The 20152-nt window shown below is 42.5% G+C and overlaps 1 protein-coding gene across 9 annotated transcripts in view; it reads left to right on the top strand.

Moving 5' to 3' along the window:
• PLEKHM3 (pleckstrin homology domain containing M3) overlaps positions 1-20152 on the top strand; it is a 199744-nt gene that overhangs the window by 35967 nt on the left and 143625 nt on the right. For all 9 annotated transcript variants that reach the window (XM_003991077.6, XM_006935510.5, XM_019838548.3 and 6 more), the window contains one exon: positions 10949-11884. In XM_003991077.6, coding sequence (XP_003991126.2) covers positions 10949-11884 — 936 coding nt within the window. The remainder of the gene's footprint in view (positions 1-10948; positions 11885-20152) is intronic.

Genomic DNA, 20152 nt, shown 5'->3' with positions numbered 1-20152 from the left:
CCCTTTCTGGGTTTTCTGTTCTGTTTCACTGATCTATGTGTCTGTTTTTGGGCCTGTACCATACAGTCTTGATGACTACAGCTTTGTAATATAGCTTGAAATCCGGAATTGTGATGCCTTCAGTTTTGTTTTTCTTTTTCAGTATAACTTTGGCTATTTGGGGTCCATCCAAATTTTAGGACTGTTTGTTCTAGCTCTGTGAAAAATGCTGGTGGTATTTTGATAGAGATTACATTAAATGTGTAGATTGCTTTGGGTAGTATAGACATTTGGACAGTGTTTGTTCTCCCCATCCATGAGCCTGGAATGCTTTTCCATTTCTTTGTGGGTCACAAGGTTCTTAAAGACTAGGGATTACCCTTGTCACAGAAGGCAGAAAGCCTCGGCATTTACGAAGTTGGGTCTGTGACCTAAGTTCACACTTAGATCTCTAAATTCACACTTAGAAGTGAAATTGACCAGGACTGCATGGACTAATGCTCTATCACTGTTGCCCACAGCAAAGAAGTTAGATGGAGAAGATCCCAAAGTTGCTATGTCTGTCTAGTGAATATGTAGCCAGATATGTTACAGGTCTCTTTCTGCTAGAGTCTGCACAGATAATACATCTTTTTCCCTAAGTTTATTATGAAGGAAGAGCAAATGGGATAGACTCCTTTACCCATGAAGAAAGGTCTCCAAAGTAGCTCTCAGAAAAGACATTACTTGAGTCTACTTCATTTCTACCAGAATTAGTTTGTTAACAAGTATCTGTGAGCTATCACTAAGTGTTGGCCTGTGGAGCATATTTCAAATGTATAAGACACAGCCCCTCTCTGGTTCCTGTGGTATCATTCTCTTCATATTCTTTGCTATGGACAGTGGCAGTGTCCTGACTAATGTGGATCCTATTAATGTCACTTCTCCTGTGTGCCTGCAATGAGGAGTACAAAGACCTAAAATTACTGAAAACATTTCTCCCTAGTTTCTGACTTAAACACAGTTGAGTACCATAACATGAAACAAATAGACTTGGAAAACTGTGTTTTGTTAACTAGGAATATTAAAAAAAAAGAGAGATGTGATTATAATCTAGAATATCAGAGAAATCTTCATTGAGGAAAGGATGCTTCAGCTGAGCATAGAGGGGTGAACACAAAACCAAGGTGGAGATGAACACAGCATGTGTGTGGGATGGCCAGGAGACTAAGCCAGGACAGAGCTCCATTTCTGAGAGTTGTAGTCCAAGGTCATGGAGGACTTGCAAAGCCAAACAACTAGACTTAATGTGATATGTTTAGCAAAGAAGCATTTGAAAATTACTTGAAAGTCAAGATTAAAAGGGTGTTATATAAAAAGTCAGTAAGTTGACAGGGCTGCAGGGTAGTGGGGGTAGGGAGCCGGAAACCTCCCCTCCTGTAGCTTTCATGTCTATGTAAAGGGATATCAGACTAACGTTTTTGGCCTCTCTCCCTACCTTTGCACACTCCACCCCTAGGGAGGAGCAATTTATGGGTAAATTTAGGAGAGGAACTAGGTGTGTATAATTCAGCCTCTCTCATAGGAAGCACTGATTCTGGTCTGTTCCTCCAAACCTGCTCCTCCACCCATCAGCCTTTCATAGGCAGTCCCCCAGGAGGGGAAGCTTGTAGTGATCAATGCTGCTTGTGACTCAGAGGTAAGTCTGTATAATCCTAGGGCTCAGTTTGGTAGGACGACCCTAAACTGCGTCCTCCCAACTGGCTGATGTTTTGATCTCCACGTGTCTGACAATGTCGGTCAATCTCAGTTGGTTTAAAACTTGGGTGATGAAGGGGATGCTATTTATTGGTTCCCCACAGGCCCCCACTATATAGAATGGATTGGTAGATGGAAAGAAAGGAAGGGATTGAAACCAACTAGAAGGCTCTGCCAGTCCTCATGCTGTGACTCAACTTAGGGTGGCTGTGGCCCAAGAGAAAGTGAGACTTGTGAAAAGAAAAAGAAGGGCTGTAACTGGGCCATAGATCTGTTGACAGGTTCTGTGTCTGAATTATTTGGTGTCTCCACAGATTCTAGTAGATTCCTTTATACATACATTCACAAATACTTATGGAGTCAGCCACCGAGTATACAGGAGTGCTAGAGATATGCAGGTCCCTGCCCTCAAGGAAAATGAGAGAGTTCTTTGAGTGAAATAAAGTGAGGTGTAAGATAGAGAGGGGGCTCCATAAACTGGTAAAGGCTGGCCTCACCGATGATGGCATCTTGCGAGGAAAAACTGAGGGAGGCACGTAAGTTAGTGGGGCGGGGTAGAGAAGTTACAAATGGGGGATTTAACAACCTCAGAGTTCCCGAGGCTACAATACACTCAACTTATTTAAAGAACATAAAAGGGTGTGGCTGAAATGAGAGAAAGGGATGTGAGATGATGTGAGATGAAGTCAGGTTAATAATCAGAGGCCAGATTGTGTGGAACAGGAAGGAGGTATACACATTGTAAGAATTTGAAGTCTGCAGGAAAGAGGCAGATTGAGCCATACAAAAGATAGGATCAAGTGAATGCTTTTTTTTTTTTTTTTTAATTTTTTAAAAACATTTTTTTATTTTTGAGAGATGGAGAAAGACAGAGTATGAGCAGGGGAGGGGCAGAGAGAGAGAGGGAGACCCAGAATTCGAAGCAGGCTCCAGGCTCCGAGCTGTCAGCACAGAGTCCAACACGGGGCTTATACTTACAAACCGCGAGATCATGACCTGAGCTGAAGTCGGACGCTTAACCGACTGAGCCACCCAGGCGCCCTGTGAATGCTTTTTTAGTAGATATAGTCCTCAGAATATTGGAAGACAGGAGGAAAAGACATTAGTGGAGGGATAATATTTCAATGTTAGTTAGAGGAGAAGAGAGTCTGAAGAAGTGGGAAAGGATTAGGGACCGAGTAGAGGTGGAAGGCTTATCTTTAACAGCGAGACAAGAAGACTCTTCCTTTGAGACTGGACGGCTAAAATAGGAAACAAGTATTAAATACTCACCATGTATCAGGCACTGTTCTAAGAGCTACTCATTTCTTTCTCACAGCAGGACAATGAGGTAGGTGCTCTTATTATAGCCCATCTTAAAGATGACAAAACTGGGACTCAGGTTAAGTAATTGTCCCATGGTCACACAGCCAGGAAGGGCAGAATTATGATTTCAACTTAGGCTTATTGGCTCTAGCACCTGTGGCCTTAACCACCGTACTCTTCTGTAGCACTTGTGCAAGACCTTGATTAGTGTAATGCCAACATGAAGCCAAGCATAGTATATATGAAGGAGCTCCTGCAGTGCACAAAGGATGAGGCAGTGGGATTAGGTGTTTGGGAAGAGTAAAAGAGGTGTGGAAAAAGTGTTCTGGGCGTTGTGTGTGGGATTCACCGAAATGAATAAAAGAATAAAAATTTTTTTTTTCAACGTTTATTTATTTTTGGGACAGAGAGAGACAGAGCATGAACGGGGGAGGGGCAGAGAGAGAGGGAGACACAGAATCGGAAACAGGCTCCAGGCTCTGAGCCATCAGCCCAGAGCCTGACGCGGGGCTCGAACCCACGGACCGCGAGATCGTGACCTGGCTGAAGTCGGACGCTTAGCCGACTGCGCCACCCAGGCGCCCCGAAATGAATAAAAGAATAAATTGTCAGGATGAAAGATAGGATAGAAATTGAGCAACATGAGTCTCTGTTTGGTGCTACGGTCTGAATATTTGTGTCACTCCCCAAATTCATATGTTGAACTCCTATCTCCTGAAGTGATGATATTAGGAGACATGGCCTTTGATAGGTGCATAGGTCATGAGGGTGGAACCCCCATGAATGGTATTCATGTTCATTTTTAAGACCCAAAAGAGCTCCCTAGGCATTCCACGACAAAAGAAATGTAATATATCTGCCCGATTTTGAAAGGCAATCCTTTTAGGTTTGTCTTAGTGTTATTCTGAAGGATTATGGGTACCCTCCATTCACACTCCACTTTGGCTTTCTTCCACATTTATTGATCTTGTTGTAAGAACTTAAATATTTCTTTAAAATTTGCCTAAATAACTTTGATTTGCAATATTGGCACTACATTGGGATTTTGAGTTCTTTGAAAACATTAAAATGTTGCTCTTTGTCTCTCACTGCAACCATGGTCTGACCTTTGGAATCCTATTCTTGTGACTTCATTCATTGTGCGGACTCAGGCAGTCCAGATTTTCTCAGGAAACCAGATTACCTAAACGTTTCTTTCATTTATTGTAATCTGGGGTATGGTGGTTTTTAAAAAGATAAAATTTCAGGGGCCTTTGGGTGGCTCACTTGGTTGAGCGTCCAACTCTGGGTTTCAGCTCAGGTCACGATCTCACGGTTCATGGGTCCGAGCCCCGCGTCCAGCCCCACGTCGGGCTCTGCGCTGTCAATGCAAAGGCTGCCTGGGATTCTCTCTCTCTCACCCTCTCTCTCTGCCCCTCCCCTGCCTGTGTTCTTACTCTCTGTCTTAATAAATAAATAAATAAATAAATAAATAAATAAATAAACTTTAAAAAAAGATAGAATTGCATAAAGTAACCAAAATGAAAGCATATAACCATTTCATAATTATATAAGCAAATATAATATACCTATAATTATTATTTATATTATTATTACATATATATCATGTCTAAGGGCTTCATACCAAATCGCATACAGTCTGGGCAGGAGGATTGTGGGTGCTGGGTTATGGAGGCAGAAACTTTTTGTTGTTGCTTTTTACATTTCTTTCTGATTTTTTGAATAATTTTATTAAATAATGTAGTGCATATGTGACAAATGTGAAATAGCATCTGAAACCTGAGTCATCAGAGTAGTGCAGCCATAGAGCCTTGGAGGCTCAGAGGAAGACAGTTGTTTTCAACTAGAGGGGATGAAGGTCTTCAGGAATAGGTGAGATTTTTGTACCGGCCCTCACATGGGAGGAAAGAATGGACAAGCAGAGGCAAGGGGAGATCTAGGCAGGGAGGTCAGTGGGAAAACATGCACCAAGGTTGGGAGGGACGAGTTGTAGAAACAACATCGGGTCACCTGGCTGAAATATGAAGGAGTGGAGAAAAGTGCCTGCATCGTGTGAAAGCTCACTGAGGAAAGTCATTAACAGAGGGATCAGGCTAACATCTTCTGAACCTCCTGATCCATCCTAATATCCTTAGAAGTGGGACAGCCACCTGTGACATATTCTTGCCAAAAAGAAAAATCTAAATGAACCTCAAGGTCTAAACAGCAGTTGACAGAAAACATGGGAAACGGAGGAACATTTAAACAATACTGTGAGGATTCACCAAGTCCAGGATGTGAGAAGTTCTACAGGACAAATGATTACAGCTTTGTAGTAGGGGCTAAAGTCTGGGATTGTGATGCCTCCTGCTTTGGTCTTCTTCTTCAAAATTACTTTGGCTATTTGGGGCCTTTTGTGGTTCCATATGAATTTTAGGATTGCTTGTTCTAGTTTCGAGAAGAATGCTGGTGCGATTTTGATTGGGATTGCATTGAATGTGTAGATAGCTTTGGGTAGTATTGACATTTTGACAATATTTATTCTTCCAATCCATGAACAGGGAATGTCTTTCCATTTCTTTATATCTTCTTCAACTACCTTCATAAGCTTTCTATAGTTTTCAGGATACAGATCTTTTACATCTTTGGTTAGATTTATTCCCAGGTATTTTATGCTTCTTGGTGCAGTTGTGAATGGCATCAGTTTCTTTATTTGTCTTTCTGTTGCTTCATTGTTAGTGTATAAGAATGCAACTGACTTCTGTACATTGATTTTGTATCCTGCAACTTTGCTGAATTCATGTGTCAGTTCTAGCAGATTTTTGGTGGAGTCTATCGGATTTTCCATGTATAATATCATGTCATCTGCAAAAAGCGAAAGCTTGACTTCATCTTTGCCAATTTTGATGCCTTTGATTTCCTTTTGTTGTCTGATTGCTGATGCTAGAACTTCTAACACCATGTTAAACAACAGCGGTGAGAGTGGGCATCCCTGTCATGTTCCTGATCTCAGGGAAAAAGCTCTCAGTTTTTCCCCATTGAGGATGATGTTAGCTGTGGGCTTTTCATAAATGGCTTTTATGATGTGTAAGTATGTTCCTTCTATCCCGACTTTCTCAAGGGTTTTTATTAAGAAAGGCTGCTGGATTTTGTCAAAGGCCTTTTCTGCATCGATTGACAGGATCATAAGGTTCTTCTCTTTTTTTTTTATTAATGTGATGTATCACGTTGATTGATTTGCGGATGTTGAACCAGCCCTGCATCCCAGGAATGAATACCACTTGATCATGGTGAATAATTCTTTTTATATGCTGTTGAATTCTATTTGCTAGTATCTTATTGAGAATTTTTGCATCCATATTCGTCAGGGATATTGGCCCTACAGGACAAATGAACTAATTTCTTCAATAAATACGTGGCATGAAAAAAAAAAGGAGAAAAAGAGAACTGTTATAGATTTAAAGAGATTTAAAACACATATCAACCAAATCAGTGTGTGAGCCTCAGTTGAACAAACCATCCATATAAAGAAATTTTTTGAGACAATCTGGGAAAATTAGATACAGAGTAGGTATTAGATGAGGAATTATTCATGTTATTGGGTGTGAAAATGGTGTGTGTGTGTGTGTGTGTGTGTGTGTGTGTGTGTGTGTATTAAAGTTTTATCTGTTAGAGATACTGCTGAAGTATTTATAGTAGAAATGATAAACTTTAAGCAATTTCCTTTCAAATATTCCAGCCAAAAAACCAAAACAAAAAACAATAAAAAGCCAGAGCTGGAGGGGGTGGGGGATATGAAAAGAAGAATAGCAGAAACTTGTTGTTTGAAGCTGAGGGATAGGTCCGTGGTTGTTTATGTTAGTTTTCTACATGCTTTCAAGTGTGTTTGAAATTTTCCATAATCAAATGTTTTAAGGAGTTTGAACTTTACTGTGTAGCACCAGGAAAGCTGTGAATGGTTTTGGGCTGAGAAGGGGGCACAGGAAGGACTGAGTGGCCCTGGTGACAGTGTGGGAGATGGCCAGGGGGAAGGCGGACGAGAGGTGCGAGCTCATTTAAGACCTTGATTAGGTCTTTTTTTTTCAACGTTTTTTTTTTTTTTTTTTTTTTTTTTTTACTTTTTTTTAATTTTATTTTTGGGACAGAGAGAGACAGAGCATGAACGGGGGAGGGGCAGAGAGAGAGGGAGACACAGAATCGGAAACAGGCTCCAGGCTCTGAGCCATCAGCCCAGAGCCTGACGCGGGGCTCGAACTCACGGACCGTGGGATCGTGACCTGGCTGAAGTCGGACGCTCAACCGACTGCGCCACCCAGGCGCCCCTAGACCTTGATTAGGTCTTAAAGGTACAACTTTCCAGTTGTAAATTAAAAAAGTCATGGGGCTGGAAGGTACAGCATGGCAGCTATAGTTAATAACACTGCACTGCATGTTTGAAAGTTGCTAAGAGAATAAATCTCAAAAGTTCTCATCACAAGAAAAAAATGTTTTGTAACGAGGTATGCTGACGGATCTTAACTGGACTTACCGTGGTGATCATTTCACAATATACGCAAATATTGAATCATTACGTTGTACACCTGAAACTAATATGACGTCGTATGTCAGTTATATCACGGTATTAAAAAACACCCAAACAAACCTTAATTAAGGTGGTGGCCATGAGAACGGAAACTTTTTTTGAGAACAGATAGAGGAAATAATAGCAAAAGAGGAACTCTGGTACGTTGGGGGTACAGAAGTGAATCAGGTGCATTGTGTGGAAAATTCCCTTCTTCCTCTTCAGTAAATAGCAATCTTTGCCCTTAAACCACTGCACTGGTATTACAGGACGAAGAGAAGAGGAAGAAGGGGTCTTCACTAGAGGAACTGAACCGGCTCTTCATGCTCCAAAGTGGAAAGCAAGGGGGAAAGGAAGAGTTCTGGGTTTGGGTTTTGGTTTTTGTTTTTCTCTCCCTTTTCACAAGGAATTACTCTCATGGTTTCAGTATGAAATTTTTGGGGTCCAGTGATTCATTTTGATCATCCTTTCCTGTTTTACTGAGGAAATGGTTATAATCATTGTCAGTGGTCCCATCTGAATCATTTATGATATTAGTTAAGATAGATATTATTCATTTGTGAAATTGAACACTTTACAATAATGTGTGTGAGGTTAATTAAATGAGTTGAAATGATACAGTCTGGGGAAATAAAAGTTGAACTATAAGTTAATGAAAGCTTAGATTTAAATACATACCCTCTGATTTGTCAGTAGCACAAATATTAAAAATAAACTTCAGATAGAAATAGAAAGTAGCAATTATTAGAGATTAAAGAGAAATGGTAGTTCTCTGGCCCTCTACAACTCAAAGAAAATTAACACTTCACACAGGAAATATTGGTGAGGTCTGATATAAACAGGCCCTCCGGAGTGGAATACGCACCCCAGAGGATAGTTTCCTGATCACGTTTGCTCTCTTCTTCTTGATTTTTCTTTCTCAAGAAATTAACGCTACAAACTGCAGCCTGTAAGGATGGACCATTTCCTGTGACCAACACCAGTCTTTTCTGTCTCAATTTAATGTACCTATTTAAAGAGGGCTGAGACAGGTGGGGGGAAAAGTCTGGAAATACAATGAATTCTTTACCCTTACTCTGCATCAAGAAGGTGAGGGGACTTTGGAAATTCCCGGTAAGGATTTCCCATCCAGTCCACCCAAGTCAGAAAGAGGTGAGATTTTAGTCAGGTTTGCTGCTGACTTGGGCCCAATTAAAGCAGAATTTCTTTCTTTCTTTTTTTTTTTTTTTAATGTTTATTTATTTTTGAGACAGGGAGAGGCAGAGCATGAGCGGGGGAGGGGCAGAGAGAGAGGGAGACTCAGAATCCGAAGCAGGCTCCAGGCTCCGAGCTGTCAGCACAGAGCCCGACGCGGGGCTCGAACTCAAAGACCGTGAGATCATGACCTGAGCTGAAGTCAGACACTTAACGGACAGAGCCACCAAGGCGCCCCTAAAGCAGAATTTCTAATTCATGCTAGCTGTTGTAAAAAGCTCTCAGGAAGGAAAGAAAAGGAGAGAAAAATTCCTAGCTAAAAGCAAAAAAAAAGATGGTTTTATTTTGCTCAGGGATGCATAGCTGAGCCACTGGGTCACAGGACAGATGGGGGTGGAGGAACACATGGTTACGAGTCTTATTATGGAAAAGCTCGAACTACCATCAGCGCTTGATGGAAATGAGTGGGGGAGAGGTAGCAGCAGTGTCTCTAACAGCACTGCCTCCCTTATTACATTATCCAAAAAGATAGATAACTGAGAATAGGCATCCATTATCTCTCTCTACAAAGGGATTAGTGTGGGTTGCAAGAAATTAATGGCTTTTGAGTTATCACAGAAATACTAATGAATGTCAGGACCAGAGATGTAAAGCAGGTAAAATTGGCTTTTCTCTGCCTTATTTCTCTCCTTTTCTTTTTTGGTTTGCTATTTTAAGATCTGGATCTGTGTTGGGTTTATTTCTTTACTTTTTATTTTTTCCCTTCAGCCAAGATCAGAAATCATGCCCTTTGGGAGTGTGATTTGTCTTCTTTAGGGAATGACTTCGTTAGTTTATGACTGTCTCCAGTGTGTATCAGCAAGAGATTTAGAAACATCTCAGAAATGAAAATCTCTGTCAGGGAAGAGTGCTGCCTCTTGCATGGATGTCATTTGCATGCCTGATAAAAATATCAGAAAGTCTCCCAAGTCACAGTTGCCTTCTATTAAGGAACTAAACTTGTATACATTGCAGCTAATCGTTGATTAAAGATGGCACAACCAGATAAACTTGTGAAACAGGGGAAGAGAAAGGAATTATATCTACTATATGCTGGGCGTTGTGCTACAAGCTTTATTTCTCATTTAATAAGTACTTTCTAAGAGCCTGCTATGTAGTAGGCATTGTACTCTGTGTTGTAAAAAAGGATGAAAAGACCTCTCCTCTTTCCTCAGTGGAGCTTATAGTCCAATGGGGAGGACAGACTTTTTTAAAAACTTCAAAATTGTATTTGTTCAAAAATTTAAATAAACTATTGTAATACAGCCTGACAAGAGTCCATCAAAGAGGAATAATAGGGATACCTGATACTGACCCGGGGTGTGTGTGTGTGTGTGTGTGTGTGTGTGTGTGTGCGCGCGCGCGCGTGTGCAGATGAGGGGTTGAGGGAATCGGGACAGGGTCTGTTCCTGGAAGACAGGATGGCTAAGTGAAGGGTAAGTGTGTGGTAGCTAGTGGAAGCAGTAGGAAGGAGCACTGTAAGCAGGCGGTAACAGTGTAGCGCACTCAGGCTCAGAGGTGAGAGAGAACTGCTACCTAAGCCGAGACCTAAAACATGGGCTGGTTGAGTCCAGCCCGGGGAACTGGTTACAAGACAGAAGGCTCATGAACTGGCCTTGAAGACTCACGGGGGTATCTGAGAAACAGGAGTTTATGAGAAGCATACTTCATGTTCTGTCCTCTCCATGGGCGGTTCCTGGCTTTACTAAAACCCAAATAATGTGTATTAGCAAGGAGTTAGGTCAAGAGATAGGAGGAATATTCGCTCTCATGTATTTGGCTTTCTGTAGAATATTACCTAGAAAACATGAAATCCTGGTGAAGTGCCAATTATTTCATGGACCCGTGGGGGAGAGTCACAGTTTTCCACACAGACTTCCGCAGGTCACACTGACATTGCAGACCGCCCCCCACCAATACTTAATCTTATGCTCATAATTCCACCCTAGGTAGGCTATTGTGGACCTGAGATTTCCCCCCAATTACATCTTGTGAATTGTACTGTCTTGGAATTGTACTACCTCTACTGTGTTTAGTTTGAACCAGAAGGATGTCATTCCCTGATCTCTGGTTTCTTACACCTGCCTTATCGTCTCCTTGAGTTCATTCGTATCAATGAATTAATACATGGCTTCTTTTGTTTTTCCTTTCTAGAACACAAGCAAGCATTCCCAAATATTCTGAAGAAGGGGTACCTGGAGATCAGGAAGGACCATGACAGTTACTGGCAGAGCTGTTACGCAGAACTCTCACCCTACAACTTATCCTTCTACAGCCTAGACAGCAGTGGCAATCAAGCCCTCTATGCCACCTGCCAGCTTTCACACTTCCAGAGCATTTCCGTGTTGGGCAACCTTGAGGCCAGGCTGGTGGATACTGTTCTGTATGACAACACTCAGCTCCAGTTAAAGGCAGAGTCACCGTGGGAGGCTTTGGACTGGGGGCAGAAGCTTTGGGAAGTCGTGCACGCCACGGTGCCTGGTTACATGGGAAGGCAGGATGAGCTGGCAAACTCCCCAGGACTTGGTCATCACGCTGACTGTACACAGAACCATTGTTTACAGAAGAAATCCAGTGAGCTGCTCGCGCCATCACCTGTCTTGGAGAGCCCCAAACAATACCAAAACATCATCAAATCAGGGACGCTGTACAGGCTAACCGTCCAAAACAACTGGAAGGCATTTACTTTTGTGCTGAGCAGGGCCTACCTTATGGCTTTCCATCCCGGCAAGCTAGACGAGGATCCCCTGCTAAGCTACAATGTGGACGTGTGTCTGGCTGTCCAGATGGACAACCTAGATGACTGTGACTCTTGCTTTCAAGTCATTTTCCCCCAAGATGTCCTCCGCCTCCGTGCAGAGACCCGGCAGAGGGCTGAGGAGTGGATGGAGGCTCTGAAAACAGCGGCCAATGTGGCGAGGAGTTCAGAGCAAAACCTGCAGGTCACCCTGAGGAGCAGACCCAAGGATCAGACGGGCAGGCATGAACTCAGGAAGAACAAGCGTCAGTCTGTGACCACCAGCTTCCTCAGCATTCTGACAACCTTGTCTCTGGAACGAGGACTCACTGCTCAGAGTTTCAAATGTGCAGGTATGAAGCAAATTTTTAGTCTAAAGCTCCCTAAGGAACAACCTGAATCCTGCAATTGGAATTCACTATAAGTTTTTTTTTTCAACGTTTATTTTTTATTTTTGGGACAGAGAGAGACAGAGCATGAACAGGGGAGGGGCAGAGAGAGAGGGAGACACAGAATCAGAAACAGGCTCCAGGCTCTGAGCCATCAGCCCAGAGCCCGACGCGGGGCTCGAACTCACGGACCGCGAGATCGTGACCTGGCTGAAGTCGGACACTTAACCGACTGCGCCACCCAGGCACCCCTGGAATTCACTATAAAAATCCCCTCGATGGGCTAGTCACATGTACCTCTTGTTTGAAAAGCATCTCTCCTTCAAGGAGTTTCCTACCGCAAAACGTCTGTCTATCTTCATGCCATGCTGGTGAAGTCAGTAGAAGGAGATAGGCTATACGCCGCTGAGTCCAAATGACTTAGCCGAAACACAACCAGACTAGAATCTAGGCTTCTTGCCTCTGCTGTGATTCCATTTCCTCTGTCTTTTTAAATAAAGGTCACTGGGAATGTGGATGTCACAAATTGTCTCACAAGAGATATTCAGACCCAAAAGCTGACTGCTGACACTTCTTACCGAAAAAAAAAAACGAAAAAAACAAAACAAAAAAAACCGTCTATAGCCAGTAACTGTCATTGATCATGACCTTGTCAAATCCTGTTAAGGAAGAATCTAAAGTCAGCCCTGACAGAAAATCTGGAGGTGACTAACAGCAGGGTAGATGATGATTCAGCAGATGACCTCTGAGTCATGATGGGCCTGTGCCTCATCCTGGGGAAGCCCAGGGCTTCTGAAACTGCTATGGAAGGGTGAGACACAAAGTAGAGTTGAAGGCCAATTATCTATTATTTCTTAAAACCCTATTACTGCTTCTTTCTCCTACTTCTCATCCCTTTCACTTTCCCCTGAACAGTAAACTAGACAGAATAAAATCTTCCCTAAACCAAATCTATGTGTCTACTAGAAACTAAATCAAATTATTTCCCTTTCACTAAACCCCACAATTTGGGACAAGAAATTTTCCTTAAGGTAAATTTACCATGAAGGTAATCTAATTGGAAACCTGATTTGGAAGATTTTAATTCAAGTGTGTCAGATTGAAGTATGTTATTTAAAAGTGAATGGGACACTCACCAGCAGCCAAGACCAAATTTTCAATTTTTGCTTGTTCCTGCATTGAAAGCCAAATAGTGGTGGCACAGGGAAAATTTGAATTTAGGTTAGTTGTGATGATTCCCTTTTCTGTTGAAAAATAATGTACCTAACGAGGGGATTAAGTGAATCATCCCTGCTTTCTCTAGAGGGGCTCTGTAACTGTGGAGCAGAAACTCGCGGGGTTGGGTAGGAGAGACCAGAAACACTGAGCCGGTAAGGAAGCCGCACTAGGTGATGTGCATGTATCTGCAGGTGTGAATGTCCTTGTGTGAAGTCTGTCAGCTACTTTTGCAAAATGGTTTTGAAATAGGGGGCCACTGGCTTTACCATAGTTTGTAGAAATTACTGACATTTTAGTGTCTTATTAGTGCATGCGTTATATTTCAACATTCAGTCACTCAACAATAACTTCTTGATGCTGATTCTGGGAACATTCTGGAATCATGATACACTTCCGTGGCCTTGGATTGCTGATAGGGTCAACAAATCTGTTGTGTTATTTGAATCAAGGAGAATAGCTGAGCCTAGTTCTCAAGGTAGAGACTGGAATTGCTGAGTTGGGAAACTTTCTAGTAAAAGGGGAAAGAAAAGTCTCAAGGGTTACACAGGGATTGTCACCTAGTTGACCCCTAGTCCGCCTTTCTCTCATAAGTTTGCTTCCTGACGGAGGGTGCACTGCCCGCGTTCTGGACTTCATTAGCAGCGTTTCTAGCACTCAGAGGAAGGAGAAACACAGGTACAGGTAGCATGCAGCAGGTCCATCACATCTAGCAGTTGGAGAAATGAAAATGGGAAGAAGACAAAAAAGGGTGAGTAGAAGAGGCAGGGAGAAGGAAACTAAGTAGAAAAGAACAGGGGAAGGATTACCGAACGGTCAGGGACAGAACCTTTTGGCAGCTGCTTTACTTAGGTTCTGTGTTTTAAGATGTCTCCCTGTGCTGTCTAAATGTCCTCACTGTTTGGCCTGGTTGGAGAACAGGTTGAGGATGGGTGGTAATAGAGAATCCAGGAGGCAAGAGAAATGTAGTCTGAAACTCATTTGCCCTGCTTAGCTCTTACCTTCGTGCTTTGGTTGGGAGTTCTAATAAGGCACGGTGGGGGGCGGGGGGGGCGGTTCTAATTTGGGGTGGAGAGAAGTCAATCCTAATTTGTGCAGTATGGCCGATTCCAAAGTAGCAATTTTTATTTCCTTTCAGTGCCCCTTCAATCGGAAAATGCTACGTTCAGTTGCTTTGTGGTACACATGGTTTACCAGCTTGCTTTTCATTTTCCCTAATTCCAATATGCAATACTGGTTTCCTACCCCAGGTAGGAATACTCCATCTCCTGTAGGGGGCAGAGTCTCAAAAGAAAAAGGCTAAAACTCGTTAAGCAAACCTCTGAATGTTTTTTAAATTTCTTGGGAGGCTGTTCATTATATTAAAGATTATTATATCAGATGGAACTTTAAAAATCGATCTGTTTCTCACAAACACAATTAATCTAAACCAGCCGTCTATTCATTTAGTACTTGTGTCCCCTAATGTTTCATCCTTGTAAAGATATGCATTCGGTGAAAAAGCTGGTTGCATAGTATGTTTATCTTCTGAAATGGCAAAATGTCCATTAAGTTGTTTTTAGTTGAACTTGGCATTATCTATTATTTTAAGGAGAAGCTAATTCAGAATATTGCATGGTTCTAATGACTCTCTTTAGAATATAAGTTTTTATGTCCACTTAGTCCCTACCCCCTTAAATATTTTTTTGAGGATTTATTTATTATTCCCCGTTAAATACTTTTGATGAAAAAACTTTACAAGGGGACAGTTGCACGGAGTAGCTCTTTATTGTGATTGTCATTCGGTTGCAATCCAGGCGAGCTACAAATGTTGGCTTTAAATCTACAGATTAGTGCAGTTGGCCTTATTTCATTAAATTCTTTCTGTAGGTGAAGAATTTTTGATATCCTTTTTGGAAACTTAAAGAGCCCCTGCAGAGAAAATGGACCATGACCATCCCCAAATGCCTGAGGTTATGGTTTTGAAAATACATGCTTACGCGTATAACTTTGTATCTCTTAACATGTGCTTGAACTTTTTATAGTTGTATTTGATTATGTGTGGTTTGTTCCATGACTTCCTCTCAGCTCCACGGCTGCCTCATTCTAGGAAGCCCCAGTCACGGTGGTCGTCTTGTTGTTCTGGAACCTACCTTGGTCATTCTTGCCTTCAGGGCCTTTGCACTTGCATTTTTTTCTTCCCCAAAACATGCCTTTGAAAATGAAGCTCTTTCATTCATCCTACCACTTACCGTGTGCCGAGTTTCTCCCCATGTGCCAAAAACTCAGGTGCACGTGGAGGAGTCTTTGCTCTAAGAAAGAGGCTGTGCTCCTTGCCCTCGTGGAACTTGCAGTCCGCCAGGGGAGGCGGACGTTAATGCGAGAATTACATCATGAAGGGCACACGGCAGCTGTGACGAGAGCTAGAGAAGTGAGGCCCACACACTGGATCAGAGAATGGCCAGGGGTGGTCTCAAGTAGAACTATATGAAATTGCAGCTCTCCAGTCATTTTTGACCCACAAAAGGAGTTTGATAGGGTTGAACTTAATACTTGACCCTGAAGTCCCAGAAGGTTCCTGAGCAGAGGAGCATACGGTGAAAGTGGGATTTCAGAACATTTCATCTGGTGCTGCTTTAGTACAACTTTTCAGAAACACCTCTGTGGAAGAAAATGAGGTGCGATTCTTCAGCGAAGAATCTGGTTGGGATTCGGAGTTTGGTTTGGCAATGAGGCGTCTGTGGTATTAAAATATTAATGCTAAAACAAATGATTATGCGGCTTATTAAAATATTTATGAAGTATGTAGCTATAAGTGGTTCTAAATTAGGTTGTTCACAAAATGCTGTATAAATCCGATCATAAGGCAGCAGTCCTGTTTTCTTCAGGAATTAGACACGGGCACATACCTGTTTCCCCTCAGAAGATATGTGGACTACATACAGCTATTTTTCCTGTAATTTCCCAGCAGTCAGGAAACCTACCAACTGAGCACTTAAGAAAAGGGCCCAGGGCCTTGTGTTAGGTGCCGCCGCCACTAAACCCTTCCTTCTGTCCCTGCTTTATAATCTGGGAGTGATATCAGATGGCCACCGTGGGACAGTGTTCCTGATTCTGAACGGAAGCTGAAAGATGTTAACCGAAGACACAGCAAGAAAAACAGTGAGCCGAGGGGATCCCCTCCACCCTTTCCACACTGTCAGTTTTATGGTTTTACTCCTTCGGCTGCTGTTTAACCTCTTGGGACTGCTGTTGGTAATTACATCTCTCTGGCATTAAGAGCTTTTGCTTTCCTTTTTTTACCCCCAGCCCTTGGGAGGAGTAAGCCCAAGGGGGGGAAAAGTTTTGCTGTGAATTCTTCAGCCATTTAGTGCAAATTCCTGTAATTACCGGCATTGTGTCCTCTCTGAATGGCACATAATACAGCAGAAGCCATTCCTAATTGAGACCTTACAGGAGGTACAAATCCTCTCTTTGTTCAGCCTGACAAATTAGTGCCAGAAAGTGGCAGGGTCCGAGTGGGAATCAAAGGCAAGAAACACAAAGATGGAACTTAAGGCTACAGTAATAACCCTCTCTTGTCCTGAAGGGAAAAAAGGAATGACCAAGGAAAAGATGAAGTTTTTGTTTTTTTTTTTTTTTTGTTATAAATTCCCTTGACATGACAGCACCTCGGGGCTGCTCTATTTATTTAGCAAAAGTGATTAAATAGTAATACAACAGGGCCGCCCATTGTTTCCCTGGGTGCCCCTACCTCACAGACCCCTGCTGCCTCGGCTAATTGATTGACAATGAACCTCTGATAAAGAAGTATGTTGTTAGGACCTAGGTGGGGGGAGCACTTTTTCTCTCTCTTTGTGTGTCTGAGCGAGTGTGTGTGTGTGTGTGTGTGTGTGTGTGTGTGTGTGTGTGATTTCATTTTTGTTTGAATTGCACTCTAGTTTGTCTTTGCCCCCACCCCTTCTCGCCCCTTCTGGCCCCTTCTCCCCCCCCTGCCTTTTTTCTCCAGAGCTTTTCGGTGGCTGCTCCCAGAGGATACAAACAGGTAGAGAGGAATGAGAATTGTAGTGCAGGCTTTTGACAAGTTTATCTTTGGAGCAAACTTCCTCCTCTCCCCCTGCTCCGTTTAAGACAGAACAGCAGTGTGAGAAGAGTGAAAAGGAGAAAGGAGCTGATTATTAGTACTTCAGGGTCACAGAAGTTTTTTCTTGTTGTTATTTTCTCATTTGTGAGGATGGATGTCTGAAACTAGTCTTTGAACTAAGATTTTTCTCTTAAATTCCTTACTCAACTTTGAAAAAAAATTTACCCACTAATAACATTTACATGTTGGGGTGAGGGCGGCTGTGGAGTAAGAAATAACCATTTGAATGATTTCGGCTCTCCCCAGTTCCTGAGAAGCCGGGATTGGTTATTTGAGGGTGGAATCTGGCTGCTAGGGGCGTAACTCCGTCCCCCCAGGACGCTGGAAGCAGTGGGAAGAGGACTAAAGGCCTCTAGGCAGATAATTAATAGCCCCTGGTTATATATGCTCAACTAGCTGAGCAGAAGCTAAATCCCTAATTTAACTCCGTTACAGCTGCAAAAACAAATCATTTCAAGCCCCTATGAAAGCAAAATATATTAAACAAACAGTATCGACCTTGTTAATACCACAAGGCATTTCGTCTGATAAATGAGGGCGTCTTTCTGGCAAAGGCCTATTTTATGACATCGTTTAGACATAAAGTATACCTTTACCCTGGTAATACAAGCATCCCTGATAGAAAGTATGGAGTGGTTAATTATTCATTAAATAGCTGCCAGTCTGGAAGTAAGCAACATTTCTGAGTTGGGGTAGTTACTTACTGGCCTTAGCATAAATCATGCAGAACAGCAATTCTTAAGAAAAAGAGAAATTGAATTTGGGAGCTGATTATGCATGTGAGTCTAGGTAAAGAAAGATATGTGGGTTTTTAACAAGGGAAGTTGTATATTATGCTCTTGAAGGGGAAAAAAACTTTTAGCATAGCCAAAATCTGTTTTGATTCTCATGTGAAAAATTAGGGGATCCTCTGGTAGCCAAAGTGCAAGATCTGCTAAGGAAAAGAGGGACAGAAATAAAAAGAATTGACTTTCCTTGATATCTCCAATTCCTATCTTTAGTACTGTTTTCAAATTTGTGTCCCACTTGCTAGGAATGATGATAATAAGGTGAAGATTTATTTGAGTTAAGGAATAGGAAGGTAGCCAATTGGAGGAGAATAAGGCAATAAAGAAAAACTTAGATAGTCCCCTCCAAACATATAAAGAGCTTGGATAAAAGAGAATTTTTTTTTTAGTTTGTTGTTGCCTTTTTATCTTGTGTTGTCTTCTTTTTAGTGTATTGAGTTGTTGTCTCCCAGAGAAGAAGTCTCATATGTGTGTGTCCTGAAGGGCTAAGTTTTATTTCCCTAACCTTTAATATGACCATGAAAGGGTTGCTGATAGGCAGATCTTTCAGTGGAGTTCTGGTGGTGGGTTCATTTCAACAAGCATTTATTAAACCCCTCATGTGCACCACATACATGCTCTGCCAGGTACCTTGGGATATGCAAGTAGGAGTAATATGCAGGCTGTGCCCCTTAGTGATTTATAGAATCCCCTCCAAGAGGACATGGGGCTTATAGGAGGTGAACAGGGGAATGGGACTGGGAGGTAAGGGGCTAGGCTGTCATGGCCACTGGCTTGGAGTTCGACACACTCCCTTTCTGGCTATGCTAGAGAATCCCTGTTGTAGAGAATTTGAAAACTAAAGAGTTAAAGTAGCGTCTCTTCCCACTTCCCCATTTTATTTTTTAAAGTTTATTTTGAGAGAGAGAGAGTGAGTGCATGTTCATATGGGGGAAGGGCAGAGAGAGAGAGGGAGAGAGAGAGAGAGAGAGAGAGAGAGAGAGAGAGAGAGAGAGAATCCCAAGCAGGCTTCACGCTGGTAGCGTGGAGCCCAGTGTGGGCTAAGTCACCCAGATGCCCCTCACTTTCCCATTTTAAAATTCATCCTTAGATTTCCTATAGAATTCAACTCCAGGAAGTCTCCTTGGCTTTTACTACCCATCTATCAAAGATAAAACTTGAATTTTGGGGGGTGCCTTGGTGGCTCAGTCAGTTGAGCCTCTGACTCTTGATTTCTGCTCAGGTCATGATCTCATGGTTCGTGGGATCGAGCCCCGTGTCTGGCTCTGTGCTGACTGCAGGGAGACTGCTTAGGATTCTCTCTCTCCCACTCTCTCTCTCTGCCCTGCCCCTACTCATGTGAGCTCTTTCTGTCTCTCAAAATAATTAAATAAATTAAAAAAAAAACTTGAATTCTTGTTATGGGCTCATTGTGTAATAGGTGCTATGAGAGATGTAAGAGAAGCAAAGATATGGTCTGGACCCTCACGACTCATCCCCTGATTGAGGATGCACAAAGGAAAATGGGGAATTACTGGACAGCCAGGTCAGGTCCATGCCCAAGCATTTGGGCTTTTTTTCTTTTTTTCCTGGGACAGTGCCCATAGGCATTCTGAATGGTCAGGTTTGACACACACAACACAACCTCTGACACAACTAGGCTGTCCCGAACCCAGGTAATAGAATGGTTTACCTTTACACGAAGAAGGTTGGGAAAGCACCAAAATCTGCATGTGGTGTGTGCCCAGGCTGGCTTTGAGGAGTTCGGGCTGTGAGACCTAGGGTTAGGAGGTTGTCTAAAACGAAAAAACACGCCAACAGGCCCTATGGTGGTTCCATGTGAGCTAAGTGTGTTTGTGACAGGATCAAGTGTGCTTTCCTTATTGAGGAGCAGAAAATCATGGAATTGTTGAAGGCGCAAGCACAGAGTCAGAAAGCTAAATAAAAAAGTGAAGATTTTTTGAGTAGTAAAAAAAATCAAAAGACTTGTTCTGTTAAAAAAAAGAGGGGCGCCTGAGTGGCTCAGTCTGTTAAGCATCTGACTCTTGGTTTCAGCTCAGGTCATGATCTCACAGTTTCATGAGTTTGAGCCCCATGTGGTGGCAGCACGGAGCCTGCTTGGGATTC

The sequence above is a fragment of the Felis catus genome, chromosome C1 (genome assembly GCF_018350175.1).
Source record: "Felis catus isolate Fca126 chromosome C1, F.catus_Fca126_mat1.0, whole genome shotgun sequence".
In the NCBI taxonomy this organism is placed as follows: Eukaryota; Metazoa; Chordata; class Mammalia; order Carnivora; family Felidae; genus Felis; species Felis catus.
This window is presented reverse-complemented; position numbering and strand designations above follow the sequence as displayed.